The sequence below is a fragment of the Leucoraja erinacea genome, chromosome 1, assembly GCF_028641065.1.
Source record: "Leucoraja erinacea ecotype New England chromosome 1, Leri_hhj_1, whole genome shotgun sequence".
Lineage (NCBI taxonomy): Eukaryota > Metazoa > Chordata > Chondrichthyes > Rajiformes > Rajidae > Leucoraja > Leucoraja erinaceus.
Window position 1 is genome coordinate 111,751,018 of NC_073377.1, and position 22,171 is coordinate 111,773,188.

The 22,171-nt window shown below is 42.4% G+C and overlaps 1 protein-coding gene across 1 annotated transcript in view; it reads right to left on the reverse strand.

Annotated features, from left to right (window-relative positions):
- LOC129700803 (SWI/SNF-related matrix-associated actin-dependent regulator of chromatin subfamily A containing DEAD/H box 1-like) overlaps nucleotides 1–22,171 on the reverse strand; it is an 84,382-nt gene that overhangs the window by 53,424 nt on the left and 8,787 nt on the right. The window contains exons 3-6 of the mRNA XM_055641507.1: nucleotides 19,662–19,833; nucleotides 16,210–16,270; nucleotides 4,407–4,510; nucleotides 1,868–1,957 (exon numbers count right to left, since the gene is read on the reverse strand). Of these exons, the coding sequence (XP_055497482.1) occupies nucleotides 1,868–1,957; nucleotides 4,407–4,510; nucleotides 16,210–16,270; nucleotides 19,662–19,833 (427 nt within the window). The remainder of the gene's footprint in view (nucleotides 1–1,867; nucleotides 1,958–4,406; nucleotides 4,511–16,209; nucleotides 16,271–19,661; nucleotides 19,834–22,171) is intronic.

Genomic DNA, 22,171 nt, shown 5'->3' on the forward strand with positions numbered 1-22,171 from the left:
AATGATAACATTAATATTTTTACTCAAGCTACATTAAATTAAGCTTCTTATAGAGTTATACAGTTACAATGATCAATTCATATAAACCTTTATTCTGACAACATAATTGACACTGTTGCTGGGTATTTACCAACGCTATGATCAAAATATTCAGTACCGAGTATTCACATGCAGCAAATTCTCCATTAGCATTAATTGACTCCTTACTCCATTGTTGGAATAAGCATTATGCAAGTTATTAAATATTAACAGTTTCATACTTTTGATTTTCATTAGTTTATATTTAAGATAATTGAAATGAGTAATTATTCTGTCGGTCTGATAACCCAATCAGACCTTTATATATAACTTAAACTTTCACAATTTGATTAATTCTGTTATTGTTTATTTTAATTAAATGATGAAAAGGAACAGGAATTCGTCTGGCACCTTTGGTGACTAATTTTACATCTGATCTACGAAAGACCAAATTTTGGGCTGTTGCTAGTCTTTTCTCAATATGTTCTGGCCTTGACATACAATTCTTGCGCACAATGAAGACAATAAGAGTTACGACCAAAAACTTATTTATAAAATTAACTTAGGCTAACTTCATCGTAAGGCATTGTTGACTCTTTCAAATTGCCTACAGGCTGGACATATCAATATAATAGATTCATATCTCAAAATATTCCTTAAAGCTAATCTGTTGTACCCACAACTGCTATGATCTAAAATAACATCCTGTTACACATTAAGTTTAGTGTAAAGTCAACAGAGATGTCTACTTTGATTCAGTTTTAAACTCTAGATCAAGTCGTCAAGAGAGCGGAGAGATGAGTGTGTGGCCAGGATGGAGTGGGTCCTTGATGATGTTGGCAGCCTTTTTGAGGCAGCGACTGCGATAGATCCCTCGATGATAGGGAGGTCAGAGCCGATGATGGACTGCGGCAGCGGTCACAACGTTTTGCAGCCTTTTCCGCTCCTGGACGCTCAAGTTGCCGAATCAAGCCACGATGCAACTGGTCAGCATGCTCTCTACTGTGCACCTGTAGAAGTTCGAGAGAGTCCTCCTTGGCATACCGACTCTCCGTAGTCTTCTCAGGAAGTAGAGGCACTGATGTGCTTTCTTTATAATTGCAGCTTCTAGGACCAGGAGAGATCTTCGGAAATATGCACGCCGAGGAATTTGAAGTTCTTGACTCTTTCCACTATCGACCCGTTGATATAAACGGGACTGTGGGTTCGCATTCTACCCTTTCTAAAGTCCACAATCAGTTCCTTGGTTTTGCTGGTATTGAGAGCCAGGTTATTGTGCTGGCACTATTTGGTCAATCGGTCTATCTCATGTGTATACTCTGACGTCCCCATCAGTGATACGTCCCACAACAGTGGTGTCGTCGGCGAACTTGATGATGGAGTTCGCACTATATCCGGCTACGCAGTCATGAGTATAGAGTGAGTACAGCAGGGGGCTGAGCACGTAACCTTGAGGTGCTCCCGTGCTGATTGTTATCGAGGGTGACACATTTCCACCAATATGGACAGACTGTGGTCTGTGAATGAGGAAGTTGAGGATCCAATTGCAGAGGGATGCGCAGAGACCCAGATCTGAGAGATTGATAACCAGCTTGGAGGGGATGACGGTATTAAATGCTGAGCTTTACTTTGAAGAATGAGATTGTAGATAATAGGAAGCCACAGCCCATTAGTTGGTGCCACAATCGGCACCAACCCATTTTGCAAGCTATTAAAATAGACACCCCAATAAAAAAAGTCAATTTCTGACCAGGCGGGATGCAACTAACCAGCTGGGTTTGAAATAATTCAAAATACATCCTAAAAGTAAAAGATGTTTAAAATGATTTTTTAAGGAGAATTTACTTACCTCTTTATCTAAACCTGGAAACTTATTGTGCAGCTTTCTCAGTAAAGAGTCTTTTTTTTCATAATCTTCAATGGAATCTTGTGACTCAAGCTAAATTAAATGGGAAGTTACAAAATATGTCACGTAGGTATCAAAATTGAATGAGTTAATGCAATCAGCAATGGTTTGAAGGAATTTAAAATTTTATATTCTTATTTTATTACAACATATCATCAGTCTAATGACATGAATACACACGTGCAAATTTCCCCACCCCTTTAAGTAATCACATATATTTCTCGGCCTTTAATTGTCTGTATGAAAATTGGTTCTGAAAGTAAAACTAAACTGAACTAGAGAAACACCAATAAGAATCATTTATATTTCAAAAAGAGAAAATGTTCCAATTGTGTGCTAGTCTTAAACTCAAGCAAGTTACAAAACTGAGAAAAATAAATAAAATTCCTGTTTCATAAGATGGTAACTAAAATTATTTCCGGTTAGTAAATGTACCCACGTAGGAGAATTAACATTGTCTAAATCTCAGGATGCTGGGCCTGTTTCCATGTTTTATTTCTAATCTAAACTACAAGTCTTTACAGTTAGAATAGATGTAGATCTTGATGTTGTAGTCCATAAAAGAACCAATGACATAGGTGGCACAGTGGTGGAGTTGCTGCCTTACAGCGTCAGAGACCCGGGTTCGATCCTGACTACGGGTGCTGTACTCTACGGAGTTTGTATGTTCTTCCTGTGACCTGCATAGAATTTCTCCGGTTTTCTCCCACACTCTTAAGCCATACAGGTTTGTAGGTTAATTGGTATGGTATAATTGTAAATTGTCCCTAGCGTGTGTAGGATTGTGTGAATGTGCGGGAATCGCTGGTTGGCACGGACTTGGTGGGCCGATGGACCTGTTTTCGCGCCAGAGACCCAGGTTCAATCCCGACTACGGGTGCTGTACTGTACGGAGTTTGTATGTTCTTCCTGTGACCTGCATAGATTTTTTCTGGTTTTCTCCCACACTCCTAAGCCATACATGTTTGTAGGTTAATTGGTATGGTATAATTGTAAATTGTCCCTAGCGTGTGTAGGATTGTGTGAATGTGCAGGAATCACTGGTTGGCACGGACTTGGTGGGCCGATGGACCTGTTTCCACGCTATCGCCAAACTAAACTAAAGGTAAACGGAAGAATACAAGCAGACAGGAAGTATCAAGTCCAATATTTAGATGTGCATGTGAATTTTGGTGTGTATGTATTTGTACATGCTTCAGTTGTAATGGCAATGTTTCACAGAAAAAAAACGATGATGTTTAACACCAATTGGATTTGTACCTCAATCAGAATAATGGTAAATCAGTCACGGAGTCATACAGCATTATACAGATTCGACCCAACTTGCCCACGCCGACCCGTCCAAGTGGGTCCCATTTGGAACATATCCAGTGCAGATGGATCTAGACTTACAGTTATATTAGGATTGAAAGGCTTATTTCGGACCTTAAATTCAAGGGCAACTTTTCCTCCAGAAAAAGTGACAAGTGCTACCCCTTTACCACTGACCATATAATTTATCTGCTTCACATCCTCCAGATGGAATGAGCAAACTGTAGTGTGGGGTTATTTGTTGGTCAAATCAAAAAACACTGACTGGAAAACAGGGTCAGATTGTGGGCAGGCATGAACATGCTTGACAAATTGAATTTATTCATAATTTTAACCACAGCGATAAATCAGTGTCTTCAGCTCACTTTAAAATAAGGGTTATCCATCAATATTGCAATTATAAAGTAGAGATGGTATTTGAATCTCAAACTGAGTTTCCCAAACCAATGCGATCTCTTTGTAACGTTCATGTCAGTTTGGCCAAAACAGAATTAGTTAAATGAGAAATGTTCAAAAAGTACATTACAACTACTGAAGCAGCCCGAAAAATAAAGCGGGCCATCTGGCAAGAAAGATTTTAGAACTAAACCCTAGTTCTTTATTAATGTTGTTATCTATGACCTACCCAGATAAATGCACAGGATTTGTTATTAGATTATATTATATTTGTTATCTGTAAAAATAAAAAATCTGATGCTGCCATGGCTTTAAAACAAACCAAAAAACTCAAAAGAAAGAGAAAACAGTAGAACAGTCAGTCAAGATTTAAGAATGTGTTTCCATTTATAAAGCCAGAGTTTAAGAAAACGTTGTGTTCATCAGTAAGTTAAGAATTTACAGACAAGATGAGAGGCTTGAATTTGTTTTTAAAATACCCTTGATATCCTGGCTTCACACAAGTACTAATGAAAGTTAAGATACTACATCTATAACACTGACAGTAGAATAATGTTGAATTAGGTTCCCCAGGTGAACAAAATCAAACCAAAATAAAACATCTTTTCCTATACACCTACCTTTACCTTATTTTTAATATATTTTACCAAACTGTTTAGCAGATGAAGCTGCTGTGATAATTTTGAACATCATTAAATATTGTTGCATTCAAATCAGCAAATTAAAACAAAAGAGAGTTGGAATAGGTTTCTGGCAGCACTAATTCAAGACCTACTCGATTAGTTTTCTTCTTCTTTGTGGCAATGGAAATAGGAAGATCATCACTTTCATCAGAACTGTTATTTTCGAGTGTGCTCAGTTTCCTTTTCCGAGGAGTGGCTGAAATCACAAAGACAAGCTTTCAATTGCCTACTTTTCCCATGCAGTCTTGTTCATTATTTGTCAATAGATTACAATGTATTCAGCCATAACAAAACCTAGAGATTAAGAACGCATCAATATTTAATTCATTTTGGATGAGATAGTAACATGGCTACGTTTTACAGCCCATTGCTTAGGAGCACTCAACAACATAGTAAGTTGCCTTCTTGAACTGTAGTTTGAAAACACATACCTCCAGATTCAGGAATTTCTTCCCATCTGTTATCAGGGAATTGAACCATTGTATCACCAACTAGAGAGAGGTCCTGACCTCCCATCTATATTATTGGAGACTCTCCGACTATCTTTATTTGGACTTTACCTTGCACTAAATGTTATTCCTGTATCCATTATCTGTACACTGTGGACGGCTTGATTGTAATTGTGTATGGTCGTTTTCCTGACTGGATAGCATGCAACAAAAAAGCCTTTCACTGTACTTTGATGCACGTAACAAAAATAAATTAGTCATAAACCTAGTCTATCCTGAAGGTACTCTTAGACCGACCAACAAATATGTTGTCAAGTTTAATGAAAACTATTCCAATCGTTTTAATTTTGTCCAATTGTAAATGACTTTACATGGATGTAGTCAGTTTACATTCCTCTAATGTAAAATGTTCATCACACACCCACCAAAGGTCAATTATCTTTAAGATGGTTACAAAACTACCATCTTGGGTCTTACACAAGTCCAGTAATTAAAGACGTCAAATTTGGGTTCTGTGCCAAAATGAGGAAGAAACAGAAAAATACAGGTACACTGCTGATTTTTTGGCAACTGTTCGACCGGCACCTCCTTCAATCTGAACAAAATTACGAGTGTGCACTTTAAATTTACTGGGAGGCCTCAGATTGCATTGCGGCTGGTGAGAATTATTTTGGTACGTGTACCTTAGTGCCAAAAAAAAGAATTGCTTACATCTGCAGTTGTTGGTGGTGGAGATCTAGCAGTTCATGGTGCTTTAGACACAGGTGTGGCATAATTGGTGGATCAGAGGTGTATTGTTGAATTATTATTACGTGAGCTCTGTTGGTCTGGCAAAACGTATAATTCGGCAAGGCACTGGAACCAAGGATGCTGGGAAATCAATGGTGTACCTGTACATGCAAGATGGAGAATGCATACAAACCTTGTTCCGAAAATGCCCTAATGATATTTGGGACAAAGACCCATCATGTATTTATTTGCTTCTGCACTCTACAATTTGAGATTTATAATAGAAAAATTCACATGTGGTTAAGTGCACATTGTTAAAATCTGACTAAGGCCATTTTTAATACATTTTAGTTTCACCATGCAGAAATTAAAGCAGTGTTTATACATAGTCCCCCCATTCCAGGGCACCATAATGTTTGGGACACAGCAATGTAATGTAAATGAAAGTGGACATGTTTAGTATTTTGTTGCAGATCCTTTGCATGAAATAACTGCCTGAAGTCTGCGATTCATGGATATCACCAGTTGCTGGGTGTTTTCTCTGGTGATGCTCTGCCAGGCTTGTATTACAGCCATCTTTAGCTTATGCTTGTTTTGGGGGCTAGTCCCCTTCAGTTTTCTCTTCAGCATATAAAAGACATGCTCAATTGGGTTCAGATCGGGTGATTGACTTGGCCACTCAAGAATTGATAATTTTTAGCTTTGAAAAACTCCTTTGTTGCTTCAGCAGTATGTTTGGGATTATTGTCCTGCAGTAGAATGAACTGCCGGCCAATGAGTTTTGAGGCATTTGTTTGAACTTGAGCAGATAGGATGTATCTATACACTTCAGAATTAATTATGCGACTACTATCAGTAGTTGTATCATCAATGAAGATAAGTGAGCCAGTGCCTTCAGAAGCCATACATGCCCAGGCCATAACACCGCCCCCACCACCGTGTTTCACAGATGAGGTGGTATGCTTTGGATCTTAGGCAGTTCCTTCTCTCCTCTATACTTCTCTCCTGCCATCACTCTGATGTAAGTTAATCTTCGTCTCATCTGTCCACCAAATCGTTTTCCAGAACTGTGGTTGCTCTTTTACGTACTTCTTGGCAAACTGTAACATGACCATCCTAATTTTGCAGCCAACCAGTGGTTTGCATCTTGCAGTGTAGCCTCTATATTTCTGTTCATGAAGTCTTCTGCGGACAGTGGTCATTGACAAATCCACACTCCCGAAGAGCATTTCTGATCTGTTGGACAGGTGTTTGTTTTTTTTCTTTATTATAGAGAGAATTCTTCAGTCATCAGCTGTGGAGGTCTTCCTTGGCTTGCTAGTCCCTTGGTGATTAGTAAGCTTACAATTGCTCTCTTTCTTCCAAACAGTTGATTTTGATAAGCTTAAGGTTTGGCTGCTGTCTCTAACAGTTTTACTCTTGTTTCTCAGTCTCATAATGGCCTCTTTGACTTTGATTGGCACAACTTTGGTCCTCATGCTGATAAACAGCAATAAAAGTTTCCAAAGGTAATGGAAAGACGGGGGGGGGGGTGGCGGGGGGGGGGGGGGGGCAGGAGGATTAACAAATCTCAAATTGTGAAGTACAGAGGCAAATAAATAAATGATGGGTCTTTGCCCCAAACATTATGGAGGGCACTGTATATATTTTGGCATTTCCTATTATGTAGTAGATATTAATTGTAGCTGTAATTAATAAATAAGACAAGAATGTAAAAAGACAAGGAATTTGATACAACAGTTTGTAAATTCAACTATGGCTAAACTGGAAGGCATCATCGACAAATTTTTAATACGATTCATGTTATGAGAATAAACACAATTGTAAATATTGAAACAAAATTTAAAATTTTACCGAGCAAAACAGGATGGTACTATTTTTATATCACAGTGAATTATTTTAGCTTATTGCACTTCATGGTAAAACCACTGACGGCACAAGCGCAGCAAAAAGTTATTTTGGTGAACGAGGGTGTAAAATGTCAGTGCCATTTTCCACACAATCAAAGCAGTATCACAACTCTAAAACGATTTAGATGGAAGTCTATTCCCTTTGGTCTATTCGTCCCTAAATGAAGGAAATGCAATTACAGGTGCACAACCTTTTATCCGGTGTTCCAGAAACCGAAAAGCTCCGAAGACCGGCCATTTTTTCCAGATGTCGTCTGCGCACCAAAGCTCGCGTTTGGCGCCAAACCTGACCCAAAACGACCCACGGTCAACCCAGGTCTGTACTACTGTAGCGGCTGCCTCCTCCCTGGAGACCGGGAGACGCTTAAACATCTGTAAATCATTACTTAAATGTTAGTCAGTTAGTTTGGAGGGCTTTTATGTGAAGGGGGGTGAAGGGGTAAACTTTAATTCTTAGTCCCCTACCTGGTCGGAGAGGCGGGGAGCGGTCAATGCCTTACCGGGTCGCTGTGCAGTAAGCTCCGCAGCGCTGTGGCCGGTGGGGCTCAGCGGGCGGCGCCGGTTTCAGCTCCGACCCCGGCAACTCTACCCCTGGCTGCGAGGCGCTCCAAATCCAGCGCGGCCCGCGGCCGAACGCTCTAGCTCCTCCAGGAATGTCGGGAGTCGGTGGCGTCGCAGCGCTGGGATACCCAGCGGGGTGCGGGCAATGCCTTACCGGTCGCCGTGCGGCAAGCTCCGGAGCGCTGTGGCCGCCCTTACACACAACAAATCGCGGAGCGTCGCTGGATTTGGAGCCGCGCAGCCAGGGGTAGAGTTGCCGGGGTCGGAGCTCCAACCGCGCCGCCCGCGGGTCCGGTGGTGCCCCCAGCTCCGCGGCTCCAAATCCAGCGACGCTCCGCGAATGTTGGAAGAAGGCGGCCACAGCGCTCCGAAGCTTGCCGCACGGCGACCCGGTAAGGCATTGCTCGCTCCCCGCTGGTATCCCAGCGCTGCGACGCCGCCGACTCCCGACATTCTCGGAGCTGGGACGTCCGGCCGCGGGCCGCACTGGATTTGGAGCGCCTCGCAGCCAGGGGTAGAGTTGCCGGGGTCGGAGCTACAACTGGCACCGCCCGCGGCCGGACGGAGCCCCCAGCTCCGCGAGGTTGGGAGTCGCCGACCAGGTAGGTAGGGGACTAAGAATTAAAGTTTCCCCCTTCACCGCTACACCACCACCACCACATAAAATCCCTCCAAACTAACTGACTAACATTTATGCAATGATTCTCCCGGTCTCCGGGGAGGAGGCAGCTGCTCCAGACTTTTCAAGCCGCCCGCGCTACCTACCTAATCTACGCTAAAAATCTTCCATTCTGAAATCCGAAAATGTCCGAAATCCGACAAGTGTCTGGTCCCAAGGCTTTCGGATAAAAGGTTGTGCACCTGTATGTTTAATTTCTCCTTTCATTCAAGACATGATGTGCATATACCATACATTGTTTATATATTCTATTTCATTTTGATAAATAGCTACAGTAGGCTAGGCTTAATGAGAGGTTCAGCGGGTGCAGCAGCATCTATGGAGCAAAGGAAATAAGCAACGTTTTGCGCCGAAACGGTGCTTATTTCCTTCGCTGCACAGATGCTGCCGCACCCACTGAGTTTCTCCAGCATTTTTATCTACCTTCGATTTTCCAGCATCTACAGTTCCTTCTTAAACTTAATGAGAGATTGTCTGCCTGGTTGTATATCATTTAAAGGAAGAGTATCTTAAAGTATATGATCGTGAACAGTTGCAATACAATGCTTTCAATTTACATTGGATACTTAATTATGAAGTATCCAAGCACCTGGCCTTCAGCTGCTTTAAAATCTCAATTTCATTGTCATTCACTCAATGAGTAATACAGGTGCACAACCTTTTATCCGGAGTTCCAGAAACCGAAAAGCTCCGAAAACCGGACATTTTTTCCAGGACGTCGACTGCACACCAAAGCTCGCGTTTGGCGCCAAACTTGACCCGAAACGACCCACGGTCAACCCAGGTCTGTACTACTGTAGCGGCTGCCTCCTCCCCGGAGACCGGGGAGACACTTAAACATCTGTAAATCATTGCTTAAGTGTTAGTCAGTTATGTTTGGGGGGGGGGGCTTTTATGAAGAAGGGGGGGGGGGGGGAAGGGGGGGAGGGGGGGGGGGGAAACTTTAATTCTTAGTCCCCTACCTGGTCAGAGAGGCGGGGAGCGGGCAATGCCTTACCGGATCCGCGATGTTGGGAGTCGGCGGCCACAGCGCTCCGGAGCTTACCGCACGGCGACCCGGTAAGGCATTGCCCGCTCTCCGCTGGTATTCCAGCGCTGTGGCCGCCAACTCCCAACATCGCGGAGCTGGGGCTGCGGGCGTCCGGCCGCGCTGGATTTGGAGCGCCGCGCAACCAGGGGTAGAGTTCGCCGGGGTCGGAACTCCAACCGGCGCCGCCCGCGGCCGGACGCCCGCAGCCCCAGCTCCGTGATGTTGGGGGTCGGCGGCAACAGCACTCCGGAGCTTACTGCACGGCGACCCGGTAAGGCATTGCCCGCTCCCTGCCTCTCCGACCAGGTAGGGGACTAAGAATTAAAGTTTCCCCCTTCACCCCCCCACCACATAAAAAATCCCTCCAAACTAACTGACTAACATTTAAGCAATGATTTACAATGATTCCCTGGTCTCCGGGGAGGAGGCAGCCGCTCCAGATTTTTCAAGCCGCCCACGCTACCTACCTAATCTACGCTAAAAATCTTCCATTCCAAAATCCGAAAAATTCCGAAATCTGAGAAGTGTCTGGTCCCAAGGCTTTCGGATAAAAGGTTGTGTACCTGTATGTATTTTGTACACTGCACAATAGGAAGCCAAAAACCCAATCCACTGCCTGCTCAGTGTTTATGTTCTGACCAAGTAATAGTCCACATCTTAAGAAACTTTGTAAATTTGCAAACTCGGAAAGCATGATGTTACTCTATCACTTGCAAAATTTAATGTAATCAAAGTGACCACAATAAACTTGAATTTGTACAACACTATCAATAGAAAAGCCCAAGGCTTTTTCAAGTGATATCAATTTTGATCTGATATAGAACCAGACAAGGGGATAAAGATTACAGGGGACGAGCAGAAACTTGCGCAAAGAACTAAGTTTTAATGAGCATGTTAGGAGTGAACAAAATACTGAGACAAAGATGGCTGGTGACCAAAATCGAAGCAGTTACAGATATGGCATGCTTTGCAAAGATGAAGCGATGAAAACCTTATGGGCAAAAGGCCAAAAATAGATGCAGCGATCACTGAGGCCTTTATGGCCAGAGGAGCTTACAGAGACAGGGAAGGGAGAGACTCGGGAGAAACTTGTAAACAATGAACAAGGGAATCTAAAACAGAGCCCAGAGGCCATAGCTGGTTAGCAAGCCTTGTTGCAGTGGGGTGAAGGGGGCATGATGCAAATCATCCAAATGAGTTAGTCAATTTTTGGATGAGCTGCATAATGAAAGAGACCAACCAGCAGAAAATTGGAATGGTCGAGTCTTCAGGAAACAAAATACTTGGATGAGATTATTTTAATAGCAGATGAGCTAAGGCAGGGGCAAAGTTAAGAGATATAATGGAGGTAGGTTGAAATGTATCTTGGGGAGAAACCAGATATGTTATCATCTGGTCAACAAGCCACCTTGGTGCCAGTTCTGGTATAACTCAACGCGTCAGGAAGCATCTCTGGGGAACATGGATAAGTGACGTTTTGGATCAGGACACAGAAACATCATCTATACATGTTTTCCAGAGATGCTGCCTGACCCACTGAGTTACTACAGGATGTTCAAGAAGGAACTGCAGATGCTGGAAAATCGAAGGTAGACAAAAGTGCTGGAGAAACTCAACGGGTGCGGCAGCATCTATGGAGCGAAGGAAATAGGCAATGTTTCGGGCCGAATCACTTCTTCAGACTGATGCAGGGTGGGGGAGGGCGGGAAGAAGAAAGGAAGAGGAAGAGGAAGAGCCAGAGGGCTGAGGGAGAGCTGGGAAGGGGAGGAGACAACAAGGGCTACCGGAAATTGGAGAAGTAAATTGGAGAAGTTACCACAGGACCTGGTGTCTCTTTTTATAAATCGGCATTTGCAGTTCCGTGTTTCTACAAGAGTTAATTAGGATTCATACAAAAATATTTCATTCTGAATTTCCTGTCCAAAATTGGACATAATGAACTTCAGACAAATTAATAAGGTTTACTGCATGCAAGTCTTATTGCTGATGGGGTCAGGGCTACTGGGTTGCATCAATGTTGAGGTTGCAAACTCCTTTGCCCAACACCGCAAGAAATTGCAGATTGTAGATGTATTCCAGTCCATCACACAGACCAGATTTTTCACCATTGACTCCACTTACATTTCACACTGCCCTGGAAAAGTAGCCAACAGAATGAAGGAGTTATCCCTCCCTGGTCAATCCTTCTGTCCAGCCAAAGAGACGGAAGCTTGTGCACCACCAGGCTGAGAAAAAAGCTTCTTCCACTCTTATCAGGCTTCTGAACGCTTGTTCTGTAAACCAGGGCACTGTCCAAGTCAACTCTACCCCATTGCAGACTTAGGACAATTAAACTGATGCTCTACAATGCTGAGAACTATATATTGCACTGTATCGTCCCTTGAAGGCTGCATTCTGTAGTAGGGATCTCAGTTGCCATGGTTGGCTTAAGATGAAACAATTATTTGTATACCAGTAAGATGCACCAATTGCACACTGAAATGGGCTATGCAAATATACTTCATTCTGAAATTTGGTTCCTCTGCAGAAATGGAATTATGTTTTGGAAATGAAGTGCAATGTGCACAATGTTTCATCTGTGAAACACGGTGGTGGAGATGTTATGGTCTTGTCTACTCTGCCATTCAATCATGGCTGATCTCTTTCCCTTTGAACCCCATTTTCCCACCATCTCCCCATAACCTTAAAGGGTTCTTAAAGGGTTGACGGTGGATATGCAATGGAAGGCATTTAAAACCTGCATGGATGAACTACAACAATTGTTCATCCCAGTTTGGCAAAATAATAAATCAGGGAAGGTAGTGCATCCGTGGATAACAAGGGAAATCAGGGATAGTACCAAAACAAAAGATGAAGCGTACAAATTAGCCAGAAAAAGCAGCTTACCAGAGGACTGGGAGAAATTCAGTCCAGCAGAGGAGGACAAAAGGCTTAATTAGAAAGGGAAAATAGATTATGAAAGAAAACTGGCAGAGAACATAAAAACTGATTTTAAAAGTTTTTATAGATATATGAAGAGGAAAAGATTAGTTAAAACAAATGTAGGTTCCTTGCAGTCAGAAACAGGCAAATTGATCATGGGGAACAAGGACATGGCAGACCAATTGAATAACTACTTTGGTTCTGTCTTCACTAAGGAAGACATAAATAATCTGCCGGAAATAGCAAGGGACCGGGGGTTAAATGAGATGGAGGAACTGAATGAAATCCAGGTTAGCCGGGAAGTGGTGTTAGGTAAATTGAATGGATTAAAGGCCGATAAATTCCTAGGGCCTGATAAGTTGCATCCCAGAGTACTTAAGGAAGTAGCTGCAGAAATAGTGGATGCATTAGTGATAATTTTTCAAAACTCTTTAGATTCTGGAGTAGTTCCTGAGGACTGGAGGGTAGTTAATGTAACCCCACTTTTTAAAAAGGGAGGGAGAGAGAAAACGGGGAATTACAGTTAGTCTAACATCGGTGGTGGGGACAATTCTGGAGTCAGCTATTAAAGATGGGATAGCAGCACATTTCGAAAGTGGTGAATTCATTGGACAAAGTCAGCATGGATTAATTAAAGGTAAATCATGTCTGACAAATCTTATAGAATTTTTCGAGGATGTAACCAGTAGAGTGGATAAGGGAGAACCAGTGGATGTGTTATATCTGAACTTTCAGAAGGTTTTCGACAAGGTCCTACATAAGAGATTAATATGCAAACTTAAAGCACACGGTATTGGGGATTCAGTATTGATGTGGATAGAGAGCTGGCTGGCAGATAGGAAGCAAATAGTAGGAGTAAACCATGGTACACCAGTCATTGAAAGTAGGCATGCAGGTGCAGCAGGCAGTGAAGAAAGCAAATGGTATGTTAGCATTCATAGCAAAAGGATTTGAGTATAAGAGCAGAGAGGTTCTACTGCAGTTGTACGGGGTCTTGGTGAGACCACACCTGGAGTATTGCGTACAGTTTTGGTCTCCTAATCTGAGGAAAGACAGGGGATATCAGGGGTTATGGAGAGAAGGCAGGGATGGGATACCGAGTTGGATGATCAGCCATGATCATATTGAATGGCAGTGCAGGCTCGAAGGGCCGAATGGTCTACTCCTGCACCTATTTTCTATGTTTCTATGTAACCTCTGACACCCTTAATAATCAAGAATCTTTCAATCTGCGTTTTAAAAATATCCATTGACGGCCTCCACAGCTATCTGTGGCAATGAATTCCACAGATTCACCACCCTTGAACCAAATAATTTTCTCCTTGTCCCTTTTCTAAAAGCACATCCTTTTATTCGGAAGCTGTGGCCTCTGGTCCTAGACTCTCCCACTAGTGGATACATCCTCTCCACATCCACTCTATTCAGGCCTTTCACTATTCGGTAAGTTTCAATGAGGTACCCCCTCGTCCTTCTAAGCCAGGGGTCAGCAACCTACGGCCCCCGGGCCAAATGCAGCCCTTAACCCAAAATCATCCGACCTGCAGGCAGATCTTTTTTCCCGTAATCATCCGGCCCGCCGAGCGTGGCCGAGCTGTGGCTATACCGCATCCTGTGCAAAGCTGCCGGCACAGACGCGCACCTTCTGTGAACAAGTTTAAGAAAGAACTGCAGATGCTGGAAAATCCGAAGGTAGACAAAAATGCTGGATAAACTCAGTGGGTAAGACGTGCAAGGATTGCATGAGGCTGCCTCAACTGCTGAATTTCTCCAGCATTTTTGTCTACCTTCTGTGAACACATAATTTGATGCCTGCCATCCGGGGCGGGATCCATGCGTACACGTAATAGATGTGGCCCGCCATCCGCTCACAGACATGCGTCCCGGCCCCTATGCAGAACCAGGTTGCCGTCCCCCGTTCTAAACTCTAGCAAGTACAGGCCCAGTGATGTTACACGCTCATCGTATGTTAGCCCAACCATTCCTGGTTGCAGTTTTCAGTTGCTATGTTATAATTATCATACGGTTTTCCTCTGCATCCTGCCATTACACAAATAACTAATTTGAAACAGAAGGTTTTTTTTCCTGACCTGACCAGAAGAGAACAAGAGGAGGATAAGGACTTTAATCGTCCTTCTTGTGATAAAAGCTTCCAGAACCTGTTCAAAACAATATGGTTTCTACCCATTTAGAGAAAAAAAAATATCCAACTAGATTTTTCTATGGAACCAAGGTTTCAAACCATTATAACACATCGCATTGTGATATTTTCCACACCATCAACAAACAGAATGTCATTGCCAGCACATTCATACCACATCTATTTATAACATAAATTAATATACCAAGTTAAACATTTTTATTCTTCCCATTTCAGTCCAAATTCATACCCATTTCTACAAAAGCAAACTGATTGATTAAATGAGTTTTACAGATGCAAATTTACTTTTGTAGTGGTTAAAACAGCTGTCATTTGGCACATATGCTCTTTAAAAATGTTTGTAAAAGCAAATGTGTTGGGGTGGTGCCTTAACATGACTGGAGGAGATTATTGAACATTAAATAGGTCATATTTTTGTTCTATTGTATTTTAAATATTGCAAATTGTTAAATGATGCCACATTAAAGACGGAATATAACGAAGCATAATCTGGTTAGGTTTTAGCTACCATTCACAGCAATTTTGTGGGAAGGAGTTCAATTGCACTACTTTTATTTCAGAAACAAGCGTTCCAATGGTATTGAATGTGATCAAAAAGAATAATCTTGTGGGAACACACAATGCTCAATATTCAATAATTACGTTAACCGATGGAAAATACTTTCAATCATCCTTTGATAACTGCATTGCCATAAGATTTAAAAGGCATTAAATCACCTGTCACTAATTTTGCACAGCTTGCAAGACTAGATTTTTAAAAGAATGAGAAAAAGTTAAATGTTAAAGTCGAAGGACTCTCTCAACCCCTCCATTGTCTCTAAAATGTTAAGATTGATTTGGTACAGAGTTTAATGTTTAGTTTAGTTTATTGTCACGTGTACCAAGCTTTGTTGTGTGCTAACTAGTCAGCCGAAAGGCAATACATGATTACAATTGAGCCATGATAACAGCTGGGAAGAAACTGCCCCTGAATCTGAAGGTTTTTCATTTTCATACATCTTTACCTCTTGCCTGATGGGAGAGGGGAGAAGATATAGTGGCCAGGATGCGACTGGTCCTTGATCATGCTGGTGGTCTTGCCGAGGCAACACGAGGTGTAAATGGAATCAATGGAAGAGAAGTCGGTTTGTGTGATGGTCTGGGCTACGTCCACAATTCTCTACAATTTCTGTCAGTCTTGGATGGAGCTGTTCCCCATCCATGCTATGATGCATCCTGATAAAATGCTTTCTACGGCGCATATGTAGAGGTTGGTGAGAGTTGGTGAGGACTTGCCCAACATGTTTGTTTTAATTCAGCTAAGTTTGGCACAACAGACAGCCAGCAGTTGTATATGGAATCCCCATATACCAGTCAGCACAATTTAGTACATATTTTATGGAACAAATTTAAGACAATTGTTTTTTCATATACTTTGCGAATGGGACACACAGTTTTCCTTATAGAAAATGGCTTACCTTGTTCTCTAAATATGATTATAGCTATAGCTGCATCCAATGTACTTGTTGACTCAATTACCTTGATGAGAGAGAAGGAAAATAAAAAGAGAGTGGTATTAAAACATTTTGTAGAACAGTGTATTCATCCCAGATTAATTTCAAAACAGTTATAATCTATGGTGTCACTCTCAATTCCTCTTAAATTTATTCAGCGAGGAATCGAACCATCTATATTTTGTAGATCCTAAAATTAATCCTCGATGTGTTCTCAGTTCTATAATTTCTACTGGGCAATGTTAATATCTGGATTTCTTCTGCTAATATAGTATGGAAAATTAAAATGATTATGATGATACTGGCAGTAACTTGTCACAATCTCTGCTGCTTAGTACAATTTGCTTTCCTGCTTTGTTAAATATGACAAGTCCATGATTAATTGGAGCCCGCTTCACATGCCCATATGATGAATGCCCTTATTACCATCCATTCTTGTCATCTTGTCATCTAAATAATCATACTTTATTAGCCAAGTATGTTTTACAACGTACAAGAAATTTGATTTGCTATAGTCATACCATTAAAAACCCATTAAATACATTTAACATGAACATATTCCTCTCCATGATGGAAGGCGAAAAAAAGTCACTCTTCCCTTCTTTGTTCTCCCACGATTGGGGACCTCGAGCCTTCCGTTGACGGGACGATCTTGGCTCCCGTAGCCGGCAGTCAGGCCCTCCGGGTCGGGGCAATCAAGCTCCTGCACCAGGGGATGTCAGCTCCCCATGATGGGCAATCGGACCCCAGTTCGGGGCTGGTTGGACCATCTGCATAGTTTGGAGCTTCCCGACATCGGTCTCTACCCGAAACAGCGAGCTCCTGGGTGGTGAAAACCACAGGCTGCGGTTGGAGCGTTGATCCCAGGCAAGGGATCGGTTTCAATGATAAGTCTACGGCCCTGTGATGGGGCTCAAAGTCAGACCCGAGCAAGGCCTCCAGCTCCATGACGTTAGGCTGCAGGGTAACCGGAGATACGATCCGGAAAACAATCACATCTCCGGCAAGGTAAGAAAAAAAATTTCCCCTGACCACCTCCCCCACATAAAACAAACCAGAGAACATTAACACAAACTTCTAAAACACACTAAAAATAACAAATAGACGAAAAATCAGACTGTTGGCGAGGATGCCATCGTGCGGCGCCCCCCTGGTGGTATATATCATGCAGACTATAGATTAGTTTTCCACAATAAAATCATATACATCACCATTTTGTAGAATAAATCCTGGGGCATAGAATGTGGTATTGCTTAGATCTTGGGGAATCTCGGTCAGTGTGGGAAAATTGGGCCGAAGGGCCCGTTTCATGGCTATTTCTCAGTCCCTGACCACCACCACCACCACCATTTGGACATTACAACTTTGGCAGAAAGCAGCTAATTCAAAGGGGTCCTTAGAGCACATCTTCCGCATGTTTTCACCACTCAAGAGGCAAAATGTTTTCATTTTGCTCCACAAAAATATTTACATTCCACTAATTAGATTTTATACAAGATACAGCATGGAAAGAGGCCCTTTGGCCCATCGAGTCCACACCAACCAGCAATCATCCCATGCACTAACACCATCCTACACATTAGGAACAATTTACAATTTACAGAAGCCAATTAACCTTCAAACCTGCAAGTCTTTGGAGTGTGGGAGGAAAACCGGAGTAGCCAGAGGAAACCACGCGGTTACAGGGGGAATGTACAAACTCCGTACAGAAGCACCCGCAGTCAGGATCGAATCTGCGTCTCTGGCGCTATAATGCACCATGCATCATTCAATCAAATTCATGATTTTTAGTGTTTGCTGTCATAGAAGTGAAAATTGCAGAATTGTAAATATATAACCAGTTCTTTGGTGTCTCTAAGGTAGACAAAAATGCTGGAGAAACGCAGCGGGTGAGGCAGCATCTATGGTGTGAAGGAAATAGGTAACGCTTCGGGTCGAAACTCTTTGGTGTCTCTGGACATCTGAATTTCGCTGAGGGGATCAATAAAGTATTTATTATTAATACTTTCATGGATTTTCTTTCGACAGAAATGCTCATTTGTTAGCAGTAACATATTCTCGTTCCCCTCTGCTTGCATGCAAAGAAATACTACACGCTTCTCGACAGTGACACATCAACCATGCCGCTTGCTCATCAATCGATGCTCTTCTCACGCTCCGCAAACACCAATTTCCAGTCTTTGGAATGTGAGTACTTGGTTTGGCTGCCATATAGCTACAACTATTCATTCCAAAAATGCAGTGGCTCTTGCCATGAACAGTGCTTTTCTGGTTCACTATAGGGGGGGGGCAGTTATATTCAGTCAAGTTGGCATGGGACCACAAGCATGTACTAGCTAGAATGCGTCATCATATCCTCAATCAGTGTCAGAATCAGCTTGCATTTCACTAATTGACCATAGCTGCTATTGACTCACTAATTCTCAATTTTAGTTCCCTGCCCTCCACGGACTATAGAAACATTTATAACTATCGAAGATAACCACCTAATCTTGTGTCGAGGTATCTTTAGTTAAAGGTCACCCCATTAGCTATTCCATAATGGTGTACGATAATGCAACCCCAAGGTTGAAATAAAAAATGTGGCAAGTAACCAGCATCAAATTTGAGTTTGAATATTAATCCATAAAAATTAAATTTACTTGCTATTTTTCGTTCTCTAGTTTCCTTATGGTACTCCTGGAAAATGGCGAACCCCTCTATTCAAGCACATGCACGCCAACAACCTCCCTGCTGGCCACTCTACAGATGTATTAGTGGGACTATGCCTTTATTATATTTTTAAACTAGCAAGTCTTTGGACAATGTGGTGTTTTCCCTACCCCTCTTTTCCAATTCTGCAATGGAAAATGTTGACTTCTGTTGTTGAAAAACTATGTAGTGAATTTGCTTTTGTATTTGTTTAAGAGGATGTTGCCAGGACTGAAGGGCCTGAACTATTGGGAGAGGTTAAGCAGGCTACGAAATTATTCCTTGAGGCACAGGAGAATGAGGGATGATCTTATAGAGGTTTGCAAAATCATGAGGGGATTAGAGAGGGTAAATACAATCTTTTACCCAGAGTATGGGAATCAAGAACCATAGATTTAAGGTAAGGGGCGGGGGAGATTTAATAGGAACCCGAGGGGTAACTTCTTTTTTTACATACAATGATACGGGCTGCCAGAGGAGGTAGTTGAGGCTGGTGTTCAAGAAACATTTGAACAGGTGTTCATGTTCAAGAAACATTTGGACAGGTACATGGATAATAGAATGATTCAACTAAGAAATGTTAACCAAACAGTCCAACAATCACTACCCTAACTGATGTCAACATAAGAATCCATGCATGTTCTCAGTTACACAAGCATATCAGCAAAACGCTAGCACCAAGCTTCAGATTATAATTATAAAATGTTATACATTTCTGAACTTACTTGCATTAGTTCATCAACAGATCTACTTGGAAATATCTCTCTCAGTTTTTGTAGTTTGGTATCTGTACTGATCACCGTATCTGTGCTGATCTGAAATGTGTCGCTGCAGTCCAAAGATGACCCATTAGCTTCTGTCAAAACGCTGTCAGATGGTACGTCAACAGCACCATTTCTGAAAATTAAATTGTGTACACATATGAATAATCTCCATACAATATCTGTACAAATAATGGTAACATCGTTGTCATGGATGCTCCATTATTTAATATAATGTAACATCAACTCCATTTACCTGCACCACCTTCAAACTTTCCTTAGTGCCTTTAGAGATACACCGTGGAAACAGGCCCACTGAGTTCACTCCCACCAGCGATCACCCCATACGCTAGAATTATCCTACACATTAGGGACCATTTTTACCAAAGCCAATTAACCCACTCACGTGTACGTTGGAATGTGAGAGGGAACAAGAGCATTCAGAGAAAACCCATGCGGTCACAGGGAGAACGAACAAACTGTGTACAGACAACACCTGTAGACATGATTGAACCTGGGTCTCGGGAGGTGTAAGGCACCAACTCTACCGCTGCGGCACCATGCCAAAGCTGCTACGGATCTCGATCTTAAATGCATCAAGCATAAAAAAACCCTACATAGCTAGAAGGTTAAATATAAATGAACACATTTCTCAACATTAAGATGATGATTTTATTTTTATAACCTCTCCCTATAGCTTAGTGTTAAGTGAGCCACAATTTATTATTGGTCTTGACCAGGAAGAATTCTTGACCTGTAATGGCCGTTGGCACTCATAGCAGTCTATTGCCATCTCTATCTTGTAGCTTTTCAATGCTCGCCGATTTTGGATGGAATAAAAAATCCGTCACTCACACTACTGTGGAATTATTAATACTATATGCCGTCTCAACCAACAACTAGTTCCATTAAAATACAGACCATTTTTAATACACTTCTCCTACCTAATAGGATGAGTTTAACAATCATAGGATCTGCATCAAATATCATTAACAAAATTTAGAACATAGTTAGTGCGCTAGATCCTGATAAAAATATAAAAACAAATACTCGTTCACCATGAGAGCAAGTTCTAAATTTCTTTATAATAATTTCTAAATTTCAAAATATATCTAAATTCACCAGCTTCTACTTTGCAGTTGTAATGGAAATGTAAAATTTATGATGATTGTAATGCAGTGCCAAACAATAATATGAACTTACATCGACTAAGTGGGACCCGTTGGGTCCTATGTTCACATAGGAGGGCTGGTCCCCCAACGCAATATTCCACCTCTCCACCAATTCCAATATTGGTGACCAGTAGGGAGGGCTTTCTGGAGCACTAGTATGGTGTTGTGGGTTGAAGGGACTGGTTTCCAGAGGGCTAGTATGGACATTGTGGGCCAAATGGATTCTTGGGGTGGCAGCTCAGTCACAGCTTGATGTGCTGGCAGCTCACTCACAGCTGGTGGGCTGGCAGTTGACTCACGGCTATTCCTTGAAATTCCATTTCAAGCAGGGTGCAAGGCCACCAAATTCAAATGCAATTTCCTACTACTTCAAGCAGGGTGCATGACCACCAAATTCAAGTGCAGTTTCTTACCACTTCAAGCAGGGTGCAAGGCCACCAAATGCAAGTGCAGTTTCATACCACTTCAAGCAGGGTACAAGGCCACCAAATTCAAGTGCAGTTTCCTACCACTTCAAGTTGCCAAACCAAGCCACGATGCAACCGGTCAGCAAGCTCTCTACTTTGCACCTGTAGAAGTTCGAGAGAGTCCTCCTTGACATACCGACTCTCCGTAATCTTCTCAGGAAGTAGAGGCGCTGATGCGCTTTCTTTATAATTGCATCCGTGTTCTCGGACCAGAAGAGATCTTCAGAGATATGCACGCCCAGGAATTTGAAGCTCTTGACTCCCCTGCACCATTGATACAAACGGGACTATGGGTCCCCATACTGTCCCTTCCAAAGTCCACAATCAGTTCCTTGGTTTTGCTGGTGTTGAAAGCCAGGTTAGTGTGCTGGCACCATTTGGTCAACCAGTCGATCTCACTTCTATGACTCATCTCCATCAGTGATACATCCCACTACAAGTGGTGTCGTCAGCGAACTTGATGATGGAGTTCGCACTATGACCGGCTACGCATTCATGAGTATAGAGTGAGTACAGCAGGGGGCTGAGCATGCAGCCTTGAGGTGCTCCCGTGCTGATTGTTATCGAGGTTGACACATTTCCACCAATATGGACAGACTGTGGTCTGTGAATGAGGAAGTCGAGGATCCAATTGCAGAGGGATGCGCAGAGACCCAGTTGTGAGAGTTTGGTAACCAGCTTGGAGGGGATGATTGTGTTAAATGCCGAGCTGTAGTCAATGAATAACAGCCTGACATATTAGTTTTTGTTGTCCAAGTGGTCCAGAGCGGAGTGGAGAGCCAGCAGCATCGCATCCACCGTTGATCTGTTGTGGCGGTAAGCGAACTGCAGTAGG